General features: G+C 36.2%; 1 protein-coding gene across 2 annotated transcripts in view; it reads left to right on the top strand.

Moving 5' to 3' along the window:
• Positions 1-16,367, top strand: part of IleRS-m (Isoleucyl-tRNA synthetase, mitochondrial) — a 384,064-nt gene that overhangs the window by 36,069 nt on the left and 331,628 nt on the right. For both annotated transcript variants that reach the window (XM_090403396.1, XM_090403397.1), the window contains exons 4-5: positions 9,364-9,512; positions 14,976-15,025. In XM_090403396.1, coding sequence (XP_090259522.1) covers positions 9,364-9,512; positions 14,976-15,025 — 199 coding nt within the window. The remainder of the gene's footprint in view (positions 1-9,363; positions 9,513-14,975; positions 15,026-16,367) is intronic.

Genomic DNA, 16,367 nt, shown 5'->3' with positions numbered 1-16,367 from the left:
ATTTCTGCTGTTTGAATCCATTTTTCATTCTTTCTTTTTTTATGGTCCATGTTTCACTTCCATATGATGAAGTTGGTTTAGACAGAACATCATATAGTCTATTCTGGTGTGTTGATGGCTTAAATATATTATTTATTATGCTGTTTACTTTAACAAAATATGATATTTTAATGTCTATATCTTTTTCATCTTCACATGATAAGTTGCATCCCAGCTGTTTGAAATTGTTCTAATATTTTATTATCTATCACTGTTTTACTTATTGGGGTTTCTCCTCTGAAATTTTCTCCATTATTTTTGTCTTTACTTTTGATATTCTTATATTATATTGTTCTGAAATTTCATTTAATGATTTTACTGATCTCTGTGGAGGAGATAGAGACAGCCTTCCTGCAGTCCCCCAGCAGTAATATGTCCCTGACCTTGGGGTACACATAAAGCTGATGTCTCAAACCTTGTGTCCAAAGGGTACTATCCCTCCTGGACTTTTTTCTACTCAGCTATGTATTGTCCCACTACTCTGCCTCATGCATTCTCAACTGTCACTTGAAATAACAAGGGTCATGTGGCCTGCTTCGGAGGAGGCCACACGACCTTTGTTATGGTTGAGAAAAGACCACGAAAAGTGTACTACAGTCCACACATCAACCAGACCTCAGAATTCGCTCCCTGAACATTGAAGATTTCTCAAGATCCAAAGCCCAAGTCATTGGAAAAATGTTCCAGAACAAGAACATTGATGTCCTGTTACTTCAAGAGATCCATGTGCCTGATACCACCCCAAATAGACTCAAGATCTCTGGCCTCATCTTAGTTGCCCAGAGGTTCCATCCCATCCATGGTTTGGCTACTTTTGCACACTGCTAAACTCAACTCATTCATTATCTGACCTGGAACAAGCCACAGGAATAAAAATGGACAATCCTAAAATCTACAATGTCTACAAACCTCCATCTCAGCTATGGCCAAACCAGATGTTAATCTCCCCATCCCACCTTCTGCTTTACCTTCCTCTTATTTGTCACTGCTTCCACCAACGCAGGAGACTTCAACTCCCATCACTCCATGTGGGCTACCAATCTGTTGACCTTAACAGAGAACGACTAGCCAACTGGATGGATATCCACAACTTTCACCTGATCTTTGATGCCAAACAACCAGGAACCTTTCTATCTGCCAGATGGGGAAAGGCATATACTCCCAACCTATGCATAGTCTTTAGAAACACTGACCACCACCCTGCCAATAAATAGATCTAACCTTGACAGCTTTCCAAACAGCCAACATTGCCCTCTCCTTCTGGAGATCGGTTTATCTATTCCACTCATTAAAACTGCTCCAATTCCTAGATGGAACCTTCAGAAAGCAAATTGGATGGAGATTGGTTAAAAAAATTGAACTAACCATCAATACCATCCTGCCTGTGCCCAAAAACTACACCAGATTTGTGAAATTGATAAAAACAGTAGCCAATGCAACCATCCCTTGTGGTTTCTGGCCTCATTATACACCATGCTGGCTCTGCACGAAGAATTCGGCAACTCATTAGTGGCTAAAGAACTAATAAAGCTTTTGGATGACAACAGAAGAGAGAGATGAAAAAACTCGACTTTCCTAATCCAGCTAAAAAAGCTGGTCCCTGCTGAGAAAACTTGGAGGAGCAGAACGGATAACAAAAAAAAAAAAAAAGTTCCAGAAGTGACCCCACACCAAGTTGCATCCCATTTATTTTCAACATCTAAGAACAATTCAAAGACCTCTAGAAAGAAGGACATACAAAATACTCTGAGACACAATTTAGTTTCATGCCCTGAAACTTCAGACCTGTGTAGCCCAATCACAACAGAGGAAATCCAGGAAGCCCAAGAATGGCAAGGCTTCTGGTGTCGATGGCCTCCTCTCTCAGTTCCTTAAACACCTTGGCCAGTGTGGAAAGGCATGACTGTCAGTTCTGTTCTCCATTATTATTCTACTGGAGAATTACCAGCCCTCTGGTGAGAATCAAAGATAATTGCAGTTTTCAAGCCAGGGAAAGACCTCAGCTTATTTGGAAACCTTCACCCAATTTCCCTTCTATGCTCAACCTACAAGCTCCTGGAAAGAATCATACTGAAAAGGATTTCCTCGCTCATCAAGATGGCTCTCCCTATAGAGCAAGCTGGCTTTAGGCCTGGCAGAAACTGCTGTGATCATATCTTGACTTTAACAACTAAGATTAATCCAGTTTCCACAATAAATTAAAATCTGGAGCTGTCTTCACATTGACTTGACATTGGCCTGTGATACAGCCTGTATCAGAGACTTGCTCTCAAAGCTCAGTTTCATTATAAAATGCAAAACAAGCTTACACATTTTTAGAATTCATGCTCGCAAACAGAAAAATTCGGGTCCATATTGGAGGAAGAAAGAGCAGATCCAGATTCCTTCAGAATGGCTTACTCCAGTGCTCTTTTTGGCACCAACTTTTTTTTAGCATCTATATCTTGGGCATTTCCTCAACAACAACAAGCAAATATATGTATGCAGATGACATACTGATACTCCACTGATCGCCTTCTTTCGATTCCTTGGAGGCTATCCTAAACACAGATCTGGAGATTCTCGAGAAATGTTTTGAGCAGTGGCATCTAAAGTCCTACCAAAACAGTGCCCACACCTTTTTATCTTAACAACAAGGAGGCAAACTGGCAACTCAACCTAATTTTCTGTGCTAATTTGCCTGGTCATGCATGATCCTCACCTGCAGTACCTGGGAGTGAACCTGGATGGAAGTTTGACTTACAAAAATCACATCTGTAAAGTAAAAAACAAAATAAAAATGAGAAACAACAACATCTCAAGACTGAGTGGAACTAGCTGGTGTTGCAGAGTCAAGGATCTCAGGCCCTTGTTTACTCTGCTGCAGTGTACTGTGCACCAGTCTGGGAAAGAAGTGCTCACACAAACATCATTGGCCCAAATGGAACATAACCATGCACATGATTAGCAGGACCCTGAAATCCACCTCTCTGCCATGGCTACCCAGTGCTTTCAAATATAGCCCCACCAAATATACAAAGATGACAGGCTTCACTAAAAGAACTGGAAAAAATCGCAAATAACTCCCTATTGCCTCTGCACGCAATCCTCATGAATCCCTCTAGAACCTGGCTGAAGTCAAGGTACCCATTTTGGGACATAACCAGAGCATTTTCAGGCCCAGCACCTTCAACCTATGACATGTGGAACCAACAACTTGCCAATAAATGGCTCTCTTGTGAAAGACCCCTGCAGTCACCACCCTGGCTTCACCCTTCCTAGAAGGCTATGGACTACTATCCAGAGAATCAGGGTGAACCAGTGCAGATGTGGCTATCTACTGCGTAAATGGAATATGGCAAATAACCCTTACCATGACTGCACCCACACTCTATCATCAGTGACTATCCCTTTTGCCATTTCCACGGCAATCTGCAGAAGATACATGCAGTGTCAAAGGAGGCTAATTTGACTGCTGTTTTATTTCCTGTATGTAGTTCTTGAATAGACTGTAAGAGCTGGTTTGGTATATTTATATTGGTTAATATTTTAAATAACTTTTGTATATTAATTTTATCAAAGGCTTTTTGAAATTCTCTTCACTTTTCAATTAATATTTTTAGAGTGAATATTGAGTCTTTACAAGAATGGCATTTTTGGAATCCAATTTCTCTAGTAGTTTGTCTTATACAATACTGTGTAGTTTCTCTTTTAATATTCCTGCATATTGCCATCATCGTTATTTTTTATAAATTGGGATAACCAGTGCTGCTTTTTTCCATGAATTAGGAATTTTTCCAGAAATGTAGACCATATTAAAGATTTTCAGAAGTCTTTCATTAAAATTTTCACCTGCATTTTTGTACAGTTCCATGTTTATATTGTCTTCTCCTGTTGTTTTCCTATTTTTCATCTTATTTATTGTATTTTTTAGTTCTGACATCGTAATATTTTCTGTTAGATCATTGTTTGTTGTTATAAAATTGTACTTTATTATCATCAGTTGAGATTTGAACATAAGTTATCCATTTTTCTAATTCTATTAATTGCGTTTTTATTTTTTATTTTATTTCTTTGTTCATGTATTTTATAGATTTTTGGTTGTGGCTTAATTATATCCTTTTCTAGTTCATTTACAAAATTGTTCTATTTCTCTTTGTTTTTTTCCTTGCTTCTCATTTTGCAATTGCACTGTTTCTTTTGTACTCTATTTTTGCTTCTGCTAACTTGCAATTGAGCTATTTCTGGTGACTTATTATTATTATTATCATCTTTTCTATTTCTTTGTCATTTTGTAGTCCTCTTTTTCTTTTCCATTTACTCTTTATTCCTACTTTTGTCAGGATTTGATTCAAATTTTCCCATTCCTCTTCTATGTCATTTGTTCCATGTATAGTTTTTGTTTTTAAATCAGTGCATTTCTGATATTGTTATCTAGCATGGGAATCTTGTAATGAAGAAATTTTTATGTTAATAGTTATTTTTCATTTTATTTTTAGCCATTTTAGTTTAAATTGAATTTTTGCCAATACCATGAAACGATCGTCATTTAATTTAAAGCTTTGATATGCTCTTACATCTAGGATTAACTTGGCTAATTTAAAATTTGTGATAATGTAGTTGATAACCGACATGCATCCTCTGGCTGACCATGTATATTTACATATTCTTTGTTTAAATGCTGAGTTCATTATTCTCATATTATTATAAATGACAAAATCTTGCAATTTGTGTTCCTTTTGAATACATGCATCTTCAGCAAATCACCCTGTGTTTATTTTACATTTTCTGTTTCCTTCTGGCATTTAAATCCCCTATTATTAAAGTCTGTTTTATTTGTTTTATCTATGACTTTCTGCAGTTCTTTGTTAAAGGTCTTTCCCCCTCTTTTGGTGCATATGACCCAATTATTATGTGACCTCTTTTTTAGGTCACATAATAATGTTTTGAGTCTAATTTCTCTTAGTTTTTCAGTCCAGTAGTTATAATATACAATATTGTTCTTCATAAATATAATAATATAATATAGTATAATGTCTTGTAACATGAAAACGATATCTTGACAACCTCTGTTTGGCTCGAGTCCAGATTGTTCTTCACCAAGTTTCTCTTCCATAATTCTTCCCAGCTTCTTTTCAGGTGTGCTTCTTACCTGGAACACTTAGCATAGAAATTCCTTTGTAATTCTCACATTCAGCTTTATTGCTTTTATACACCTCTGAGTCAAAAATTTGTTGAATGATTTGCAATTCTAATTTATTGCATAGAAAATAATTATTACCAAATATGAATTAGCATCTTCTAAATCTATGTACTTCATAGATTACCATGTAAACTCGTAAAAATGTAACGTAAATTATAAGTAAACTGTTATTTGAAAACATTCACAAAATTAGAATAATTTTTAACATGGTTCAAAATATTAGAATAATGCAAAAATAAATGCACAAAAAATTAGTCAAAAGGAAACAACATGATAATTAGTACTTTGTTGCATCCTCCTTTAGCTTTTATGGCCATTTGTAAATGGTTGGGTGTGTTATTTATTAGTGGTTCACAGTCTTTTTTTTTTTTTTTTTTTAATCAAAACATGCCCATATGGACTGCAAACTAGAAACAAGTTCATTTTTGTCTCTTGGGGCAACTTCTTGAGGATGTTTTTTTCCATAATTCCCTACAAATTCTCAATGAGGTTTAAATCTAGCAAGTTTGCCATCCAAGGAATTACATTGATTGGTCTTTTTTTCAGCCATCTAGTAGTGGTCTTGGAAGTATGACAAAAAAGCTGAAAAAGAAAATCACCATCACATAAATCTTCTGATGCCAGTAACATAAAGTACTCAAGAATTTCTTGGTACGCTTTGGAATTGACCCTCTGTGGTCATACAAGCCCATACCATGACAGAGGTCAAATTTCACTGAACGTTTTGTGCATTCTTTATCAAATGCTTCTTGCTTAAGATGCCAAATATCTGACATACATATCCCTTGATGACCATGGGACACACAAAACATACTTTCATTGCTAAAAAGTACCTTTTTCTAGTCCTCTTGACCCCACAACATTCTTTGCTTACACCATCGCACTCTAGCTGCCTTTTGCTTGGAAGTCATAAGTGGCTTTGTCGTAGGGACACATGATTTAAAACCCAATTTGTGAAGTCATCTCAACGTTATAGATGTAGACACATTCACACCTAGTTCTTAACATCTCCTGTGAAAATACCTTGCACTTTGGAAGCAGTTTTTCTTCATGATATTCTTCAGTCTCCTCTCATCTCATGATGTAGTTATTACCTTTCGACTACTATTGCAGGGATTATTTTGAAAATTGCAGTTATTAGAACACTGTCTCAATACACTACTTACACTTGCTTGAGAACATTTCAATTCCTTAGCTATAAACTTTTTTTTTTTCTACTAGAGGTCATGCCAGTAGAATAACCTGTGATCAAATCATTGTTTTTCTAGTAGCTTACTGTATGTAATGTAACTCAGCTTGTCCTGTATATTTGTATATGCTCCAGATGATGATCTTAATATGAAGATCGAAACGTCGGGAAATTAAAAAAGTTATTTATAACACAGTTGTAAAGTCCATAATTTCTAAAATGAATGTGAGCACCGTGCAACACTAAAGGAAAGGATATAAACTGTTGAGTTTGGCCTTCTTTGTGTAGAGCCACCATACGAAACTTCTTAGCTTCTGATATATCACTCATTTGACCCATGTTTAGCAAATGATTCAGAGGTGCAGACAAGACAACTATGAGAGCTCTACTTCAATCATCTGGAATTATTAGTGTAGCCACTGCAAAACTCTTATACCTCCATATTTAAGCATTTTTGTTTGAATATCATTTCCTCCTCCAGCTGCCTTCTGTTGTGTCCCTATCTTTTAAAACTGCAAATTTTGTGTTCTCTACTTTTGATTTTCCCTAAAGAGTCACGTGGTACCTTCAAGACAAAGGGATTCCCTCAGAAGCGATCCAAAACCCAAGTGGCAAAGTTCTTGAAATCTGTCTTCTCATAGAGCTCTAGGAATATTTATTTTTTTTGCTGTGCCACCTAAAACAGTTAGATTAAGTAAAGTTATCTTAACCAAGAAGTGATTTCAAGATGTGCACAAATGACTAATGTTTTTACAGTCGTGACCCACAATGTAACTTAATCTTCCCTGCTCAGATTCGAACCTTTTACAAGTGGTGCATCGGATTCTAGAATTCAGACACTTAGGTTTAAAAATAACAAAGGTTTATTAAGCATATTAATACAGTACAAATACAATTAATAATCATTCTAAATTCCAATACTAGTTAGATAAGATTACATATACCCTTAATGAGACAAGAGTATCTAAAACAACATTTCTAATAAATCATTCACAAATATTGTTATCCTAAAGTAATATTTCTTCATTAAACATTCATTATATATCTCGTTACTCAGACTAATTCATCTCAGCTCTCTTCAAAGCATACACATTAAATTAACCTGTATTTGAGCTCGCTCATTGTACTCTTTAATGTTAACATGCTACAGTCCTGCTCTAAATAAATCAAAGTCCTCGATCCTTAATGTCTCTCAATTTCACTTAACTTAACACCATAATAGGTTACACACATAACATAGACAAAAGAAATTTTTAACATTACCATACACTAAGGCTTTTCATGCTCGATCCTTTTATTTGGACTGCCTTCCTTTGGTCGGTCTTCCTTCTTGTTCACTTAGACGATGAGATACCTTGGATTCTCCAGTCATTCTGTAATTTCACACGATTCTGGCATAACTGTGGCATAGGAACGATTTCTCCTTCACGATGCCTGCTATCTTGACGCTGAGTGTTTCCAAGGACTGCGAATACACTAGCGGAGATGTACTCCTTCATTATACGGTCAGGAACTTAAAACATCACCAGCACTTGGACAGCATTTCCTGCTATCGTTCACTGGATTTTTAACACTGCTTACCGCTGTTCCCAGTCCGAGCACTCCAGGACAGAGCTGCTGCCTCCGTGCAACTTTCTATCTCTCAGACGACCTCCGACCACCAGCCAAGGGAAGAAAAAATATACAAGAGCGAGGGGGGGGGTTCCTAACCCTTTTATTACTCTCTCCCCTACCGATAATCACTGTAACCTTCGTAACTCATCCAACGCGTAGCACTTCACCCACGTGAGTCTTGCTTCATACCATTTGTTTCCGATTTTCTTTTGACCCTGCTCCGCCTCGTGCGGTGAGCATGCGATTGCCTGAGGCCATCTCTCCTTCTGTTGGTGTGCCTTTGCCCTTTGCCCTTAATGACTTACATAAAATCACAATATTTTATGTAAGTCATATCATTCCTCAGACAAGTATTACACATTTTAGGACATCTTTGTTCAATTTATACATTATTAACGGCCTTGCACAATCAAAAAATTATTATTTCCTCTAACAAATTACAATATCTTTTCTTTATGTTAACATAATTTTCTTTTATATCACATGTATATAGAACATATTTAGAAGACAAGCATATTTTTATATTTTTTATAGGGTGTTAGCTCTGTTAAACAAATGATAAGTGGAATCTTAATATTCTAACTTATCAAGGTTTAACACTTCCTACATTTACATTTTGATGGCTTTTTGCATTCCTCTTGAAAATTTTCTATTACTGATCTGTTAAAGTTTGTTTCATTTCAAAGTAATTAGAATATTATTATTATTATTATCTGATAATATCACATAGTGTGTACCTCATCGTGGGAGGTACACACTATTGCACATGATGCTCATCCAACCATGCCTTAGAATGATTCATTGTGTCTACATTCACAACATACTCAGGCAATGCATTCCACTCACCAACCACTCTCCATGCATAGAACCTGCTCCTCACTCCTCTGCTTACAACCTCCTTATACAGTTTCCAGCAATGGCCTCTTGTTTTACCTCCTTCTCTAATTCTATGAAAAATCTCTTCCATGTTAGCTTGATAACAACTCCTGACTAGCTTATATGTCTCAATTGTATCCTCTCCCTTCTCTTCCTATTCACAAGGCAGAGCCTTGTGAATAGGAAGAGAAGGGGGAGGATTTTTATCACTGCTTAATTTATTAATCACTCTTGGATTTTTGTCACTGCTTAAGAAGAATATCTATTACTTGCAAAATTGACACTAAGCCATATAGAATATGTGTTTTTAATAATACATTTTAAGTGTAATTTAATGACAAAAAAATTAAAATATAAAAATTATTTGTGAGAATCCTGATAATTGTTTTTTTTTCTTCATCCTTTTACTGTTTTTATGCCTAATATATATTTTGAAATTTAATTAGGTATATTTTGCTTTTAGCTCGAGACTTTGCAGAAAAAAATTTGAAAGATCAGCTATCTGCTTTCAAACGTTGGGGGATTCTGACTGACTGGTCAAATTATTATTCAACTAGCAGTTATAATTATGTTTGCAAACAGCTTCATTTATTTTATCAGCTTTTTAAGAAGGTAAGATTTTTCCAGTGATACACAGAATGATATCATGGAGTGTGTGCATGTGTACGTTTCTAAGAGAGTAGGAAGTTGCGTGCTTTGTTATCACATACATTTCATTCATCTGTGTAAATTAACTATAATTTTATATGGTTAAGAACATATTCAGTAGAAGATAAATTTAACTTGTCTTCTATTATATGCTTTACTGAGCAAATTATATACATATTATGTATTGGTTGGAGTTGTCTTCAACCAATTGGAGTTGTCTCAGCAATATGATGCTGAGATGTATGCTCAGCATCATATTTGTCTTAATTAAAATAATAAAGAGGCATATTCTTGTTTTAAATTGTTTAATGACATGAGATTTACTCCTTTCAATTTTAAACAGTTTATTTTTGAAACTAACATGCTGTTCCTTTAAATGCATGCCATTACTATCTGTCATCATGCTACTGCAGAGTTGAATTAACAATTATTGTTTTAAATATTGTTAATTTAGTCTTTTTCATGGTAAGTTACGTAGCGTAACTTACCATGAAAATCATGATTTTTGAGTGTGAAAGTAACAACGTCATCCAAGGTGTCATTGTTTAAAGAATTTAACCAAAGAGGTTTCTGCAGTGCAATGTCTGCAAAATGTATGCATTACCAAATGCAAATGGAATTTAGTTTGAAAACAATAGTGCTGAGAAAGTGTGCCAAAAAGGCTATGAGAGCAAGGGTCACAAGTGTGTCTCAGGTCACAAGATTGAAGTAGCAGATGGAACTTAGAATATGCTTGAAACTGTGTGTGAAGTAAAGGCAGATAGGATTGAAAGAGAGATTAAATGTGACTTGATTGAGAGAGAGTAAAATTGTTGATCGAAAGAATAGTATGACTGATGTAAAGATTGAAGTGTTGGCTGTAATGAGGAAGATAGCTCGGTTATGTGGAGGATACAGAGGGCTAAGTGGGAGCTGGAATGAATGCTGAAACGTCTGACGAGTGGGTCAGCTGATAACAGAAAGAAAGAAGTTCAAGATAAGAGAAATGAGGGCTTGACCGAGAGAGAGAGAGAGAGAGAGAAAAAATCAAGGAGCCGGTCTTGTACAGATGCTTCAGTCATGAGAGGTGTGATTGACAAGAGATTGACAAAATCATGATTTTTGAGTGTGAAAATTAATGATGTTAATTGTTAGTGGTGCAGCTGTTAGAAAACAAAAGGGTAAGGTGAAAGAGATTATTGTATTGGCTGGAACAAATGACTTGGGAGAGGACATGAAAGAATTACTGAAAGTAATTCTTTCATGTCCTCTCACTGCAATTTTTGCATTATCACTGCAAGCCAGTGATAATGGCAAAAAGAAAGGAGTGAGAAAGTTAAGTTAGTGAGTCTGTTGCTGTGGTATGACAGAGTAGAGCTCAGAAGGAGGGCCATAATAGCAAACGACTTGATGCTCACTCCACACCACTTATTCAGAAGGAGTGGTGTGGAGTGAGTTTGATGGGTAAAAGGACTTATACAAGAAGGATGGTTTGCATCTGAATGGATTTGGTGTTTGGAGACTGGAAAAACTGTTGTTGAATGAAGTGAAAGTGGATGTGCAGAATCAGGGAAACTAGAGCATCTGAGACGGGGGGGGGGGGGGGGGGGGGCTGTTGAGTGGATATGCAGAGATCAGTGAGGCAGTTGAGTGTAAGAATGTGTGTAATATGCCTAAGTTAGTACCACTGGTAACAAACCAAAATGGGATAGTTAGTATAAAGTGTCAGGATATCTTCAGGCCTAAGGTGCTTTTGCACTTTATGTACACTTGTTCCGAATGCTGGGAGCATTCGGAACAAGCAGGAGGAATTTTTGCGTTGGTTAGTTCATTCTGGCCAAAGGTTATTGGCATTAGTGAGACATGGCTGACAGAAGATGATATAGTTAGTGGAATAGACTGTGAAGGGTGTAGCATGTTCAGGGAGGATAGAGAGAAAAGAATGGAAAAGAAGAGTGTTATTGATGATAGCCGATGAGCTGCAACCAAAGAGGAGTAGAAGTTCAACTGCAAGCCAGTGATAATGGCATATTTGAGGCTATCTGGTGTGAGATAGAGGCCAGCAGAACAAAATATACAGTTGGATGCTGCTATAGACCAGTGGAATGAAAAGACGATGAAGATAGAATTCATCGGCAAATAGACTCAGTGAGTGGAGGATAGGATATTATTATGGGGATTTCAACTGTGGGAACATAGATTGGAAGGAGAAGAGGACACATGGGAGGAAGGAAATGAATTTATGCAGTTACTAAGGCATAATTACCTGAGACAGCATATGACTAGGGTTTGAGAGTGCTCGATCTAGTAATTGCATCTAAGAATTTGTATATAACGAATATGATCACATTGCTACCAATTGGTGAGAGTGATCATATGGTTTTGACCCGGGAGGTGGCTCAATGTATGGAATTTTCAGTTAAGATGGTGTGTGTGTGTGTATATATATGGAATTTCAGGTTGGTAAGTATGACAAGCTTAGGAGATTGTTTGGATCGGTGTCATGGTGTCGAAAACTGTAAGGGCTGGATGTTGATAATGTTGATACTGCATGGGAAGTGGTAAAGGTCATTTGAGGGAAGTAATGGCAGACTTATATTCCTTGAGTCAGGAGAGTAAATCAAGTGACAGTTAAATGAATGAATATCATCATTCAGCTGCAAAAAAAAAAAAAAAAAAAAAAAAAATGAAACAATTGTGGAGGGAATGGAATTTAAGTAGAAATGTGACCAGCAGGCACATGAACAGTACAAGGCACAAGCCAGAAGAGTAGCTAGTACAGTAAGAAAGGCAGAAGCAGAGTATGAAAGGAAATTAGCAATGCAAGCTAAAGATAATCCCAAACAGTTCTTTCGATATGCTGCAAGTAAAAGAAAGAATATTTATGGCAGAATGATTTTAATGAATGCCGATGGTAGGGAGGTAACTGAATCAGTAGAAATAGTAGAATTACTAAGTGAACAGTTAGCAAGCATATATTATACAGGTGGTGATATTGCAGGAACAAGAGTGGGATAGGCTTACTATGGGAACTGAGGTAAACGAATTGGAGGGGGCATAGCATATTACAGAACCTTAATGTAAATACAGCTGTGGGATTGGATGGTATACAAGCTTGAGTTTTGCATGTCGCTGCTAGGAATTGTCAGCATCCTTGAACCACATTGTTTAATCTAAGTCTTAGCTCTGGGTTAGTCCCGAGAGGGGGGGGGGGAGAGTAGTTCCAATGCATAAAGGAGGCTCAAAGACTGATGTATTCACATTCAACACATGATCCTCATCAGCGTTTTTATACTTTTCAGTTTGCACAGTTGTTTAAGTAATTGTTGGCAATTCTCTTTGATTGTGGTTTTTCTTATGCTAGTCACTCTTTGATTGTGTTTTTTCTTATGCTAGTCACTGTTATAGATGTCTCTGGTCTGTTCTTGGTGGCATCTCGAGGTAGGTCATTTGTTCTTCACTCATGAGAAAAATAGGGACAGTTCTTCCTGATATGGCCTTCATCATGACAGTAGAAACACTGATCAAACTGATAGATATATAAAATGTGTAAGTGATTCTGTTTATGTCGGTATCAATAAGTTGCTTAGCGCATCACTATTAGTGAAATACCTAAGGGTTTGTCTTCAAAAACTTTGGTTGCTTGTAAACTCAGGCTTAATTGTGGTTGTTGATAGGTGCATATTTTTCCAGTAACTGAACTGTATCTTGTTAATATTCCTTGATGGGGATTTTTTTTTTTGGAAGGGGGCATTGCACTATTACTTTTCTGTGTGCTAGTAATATTGGAGCTGCTTCTAGATGTTAGAGATCTTTGTCAATGTCATTTTGCAGTACTGCCTGTGCCCATGAAATATGGTTGACGTATACTTGTATGGTTCCAGCTACACAAGAAGCATCGGTAATTATTTTGCCGGTATGATCTTGGAAATGGCTATCAAGTACTTTTCCAAAGGTGTATTTTCTTTTGTAGCAAAAATAACAATTCCATTTTCTCATGAGGTGATCATGGAGTTGGTTACTGAAGTATTACTGGATCTGGCCTTTTCTGAGATAAGTGTTTGTTGTTGAGAATACTATTTGATATGGCAATAAGTGGTACATTAGCATAAAGGAAGGAAGTTGCTGACTTGATTTCTGTTTCAAAGGTTGTTGCTCATCCTTTTGTTGATGAAGCGGTAGGGAGTTCTTGATCTTCTTCATTTGTGGCAGGGAGCTGTTTGGTTGATATGGTAATGCTAATTGTAGGCTATAGCTGAGGGAGACACTTCAGGTGTCTATGAAGGGTTAAGGTAGAGGATGAAGCTATGATGCTAAAACTGTTTGACCAGTTGACATTACTAGACAGAATCATCACAGAAATGCTCTATGAACCACTTTGCCATTTCCAAACACCCACAAGATTTAATATGGGAATAGTTCACAACTGTACACCATACAAGCTCTACCCTAAAAATAAAAAAAATCAGCTAATGCCTTTTATTCCCTTATAGGGCGTAGCCTTTATACCCTATCTAGCTTTTAAAGACTGAGTGGGCAGTTTGGTCTCCACCGGTAGCCCATGTCTATCACTAATTATAGACAGCTACCGATGAAGAGGCTGGCAAACAAGTTTTGCCATCTCTTGGTACCTAACCGTAACAGGATATGTTACTTTCTTAAATAATGTTGGTACTATGGTCGATTTTCTTGCGTTTATGGGACAAAAAACCCACTTCCCCATGCCAGAGATCGACTAACTTGGGAACCGGTCAAAAATAGACTTAGAAAAAGTTTCTCCAGTCGGCAACTAGACTTGAACCTAAATCTAATTTTGAGTGACCAAACGCAGAGGATGCGCCACTTCCACTGAGCTACACCCCCTAAAAATAAAAATAAATAGTAAATAATAATAAATAAATAAGGATAGCAGGTGCTAAACATCACATCTGACATCTAGTGGCGTAGACTGAAATAAAGTTAGAAAAAATGTGTGTGCACTCTCTACTTCTTTTCTTAAGCAAAATGGGTGAGTTCCAAATACATGAAAATAACATAACAGTTGAGACACAAACTTGAAATATATGTTTGATAATTCATGATACATATTGAAGTTATCATTTGTAGAATATTATCTGTAGCTCCTATACCGTAATCATAATCAAATAAGTTATTAAGCTTTTCATTTTCTTTTTTTTTTTTTTTGTTCATTTTAGTCTTCTCTTATTGATATCTTATTCGTGTCCTTCAGGTATTGATTCATTTTTCTCCCTTTACATCTTATGTTTTAAAATATAGTTCTGTTTTACTTCAGGAAGTTAGGCCCAACTTAGCTTTTGTTGTTGTTTCTGTATTTTTACAAGATAAATTCATTACAAATTTTGCATATTTGTTGTTTAAAACTGTTTTTTATGTATATCCAAATAGCACATTGCAAAATAATTTTAAAGATTATATATTTATTTTTAGGGACTGATTTTTCAAGATTATAAGCCTGTGTTCTGGTCTCCTTCTAGTCAGTAAGTTTATTTGCTTAAAATGTTCTACCTCTTGTTATTATTTTTTTGTTGTTTATTTTGGAACATTGCTAAGTAATCCCTTTAAGTTTAATAGAGAATAACATTATTTTCATCAAGGCATCTCCAGAACACTAAAATAGAGGTGAATACTAACCGTTATTGACACATTGCTCACACCTCTCTCTTAAACTCATTTACTGATACTGCACTGACATCTGTCTCTGTTAGTGAATTCCACTTATTCTCTAAGCAACAAATCTAGTTCCCACATCTTTGTTAACACTTATTCAACTTCTACAGTAACTCCCCTTCTCTTTCCTTCCATCATATAAAACTTCCTTAGTAACTTGTATTTTTATCATAACCCCTTCTCTGCATAACAGTTAAATTTTGTTACTCATATACTTTCATTCTTTTCTCAAAGGATGATTCCACAGACCTGTCACTTCTAGGTTACTTGTCTGAACCTTCTCAACCAGTTCCTTATTCCAATGAAACTCATGTGACCAAATCTGTACAAGCATGTTATCTTTTACCAAAAGTGTATAATCTTGTGCTTTGCAACATTAAACTGTCATTACTTTTTTTTTTTGCCCAATATACATGTCTCTTCAAATCATCCTGTAGAATCTCTATGTCATCTTGATCTTTCTTTACTCTTGTTCTGTACAGTTTAGCATCACTGTCAAACAGTTGGATATTTTCCTTCATCGTAATATTATTAATGTAAAAATGCTTGCTCCATTTTACATGATAGATTTTGCATTATCTTACATAGTGCCTTTGCATAGTCCAGCAATATCATGGTGTAGCCATTGCCTTTCTTCAACTCAGTTGTTGCGTTATTATAGAAAGTAAATAAATTACTGGATACAACCTTTCCTTTCCAAACCTGTACTGTCTCCATAGTGTATCATAATTCTGTTCAGCCATATCTGAATTCTGGTCTTAACCAACTTTTTGCCTTTCTATAACCATCGTTCCTTAACTTCTAACGCATATAATTTGCTAACTCTATGCATCTCGATTATGGATAAATTCTGAGTTGCTAACTTGATTATGGACAAATTCTCTGATGCTGTCACCACTCTGAAACTTCATTCCCCTCTCCCCCATATTATTGGCTATTTTACATAATTATCACCTGATTATTGTATAATTCTTTCTCCTCCTTCCAGTCTATATCCTTACACACACACACACACACACACAATTCTTAATGATTTCTCATCCTGTGCTCCTTCCCACCCCTAGATATGGTAGCAACTAGCTATATATTTTGTCCTGTCGGCCTCTATCTTAAACCAGATAGTCTCAGATGACCTATTTTCCATTATTGTTC

This window comes from Typopeltis vanoorti, chromosome 14 (genome assembly GCF_054136105.1).
Source record: "Typopeltis vanoorti isolate ZY-2024b chromosome 14, IOZ_Tvanoo_1.0, whole genome shotgun sequence".
NCBI lineage: Eukaryota > Metazoa > Arthropoda > Arachnida > Uropygi > Thelyphonidae > Typopeltis > Typopeltis vanoorti.
The sequence above is the reverse complement of the archived record's forward strand: the minus strand, read 5'-3'. Positions and strand labels throughout refer to the sequence as shown.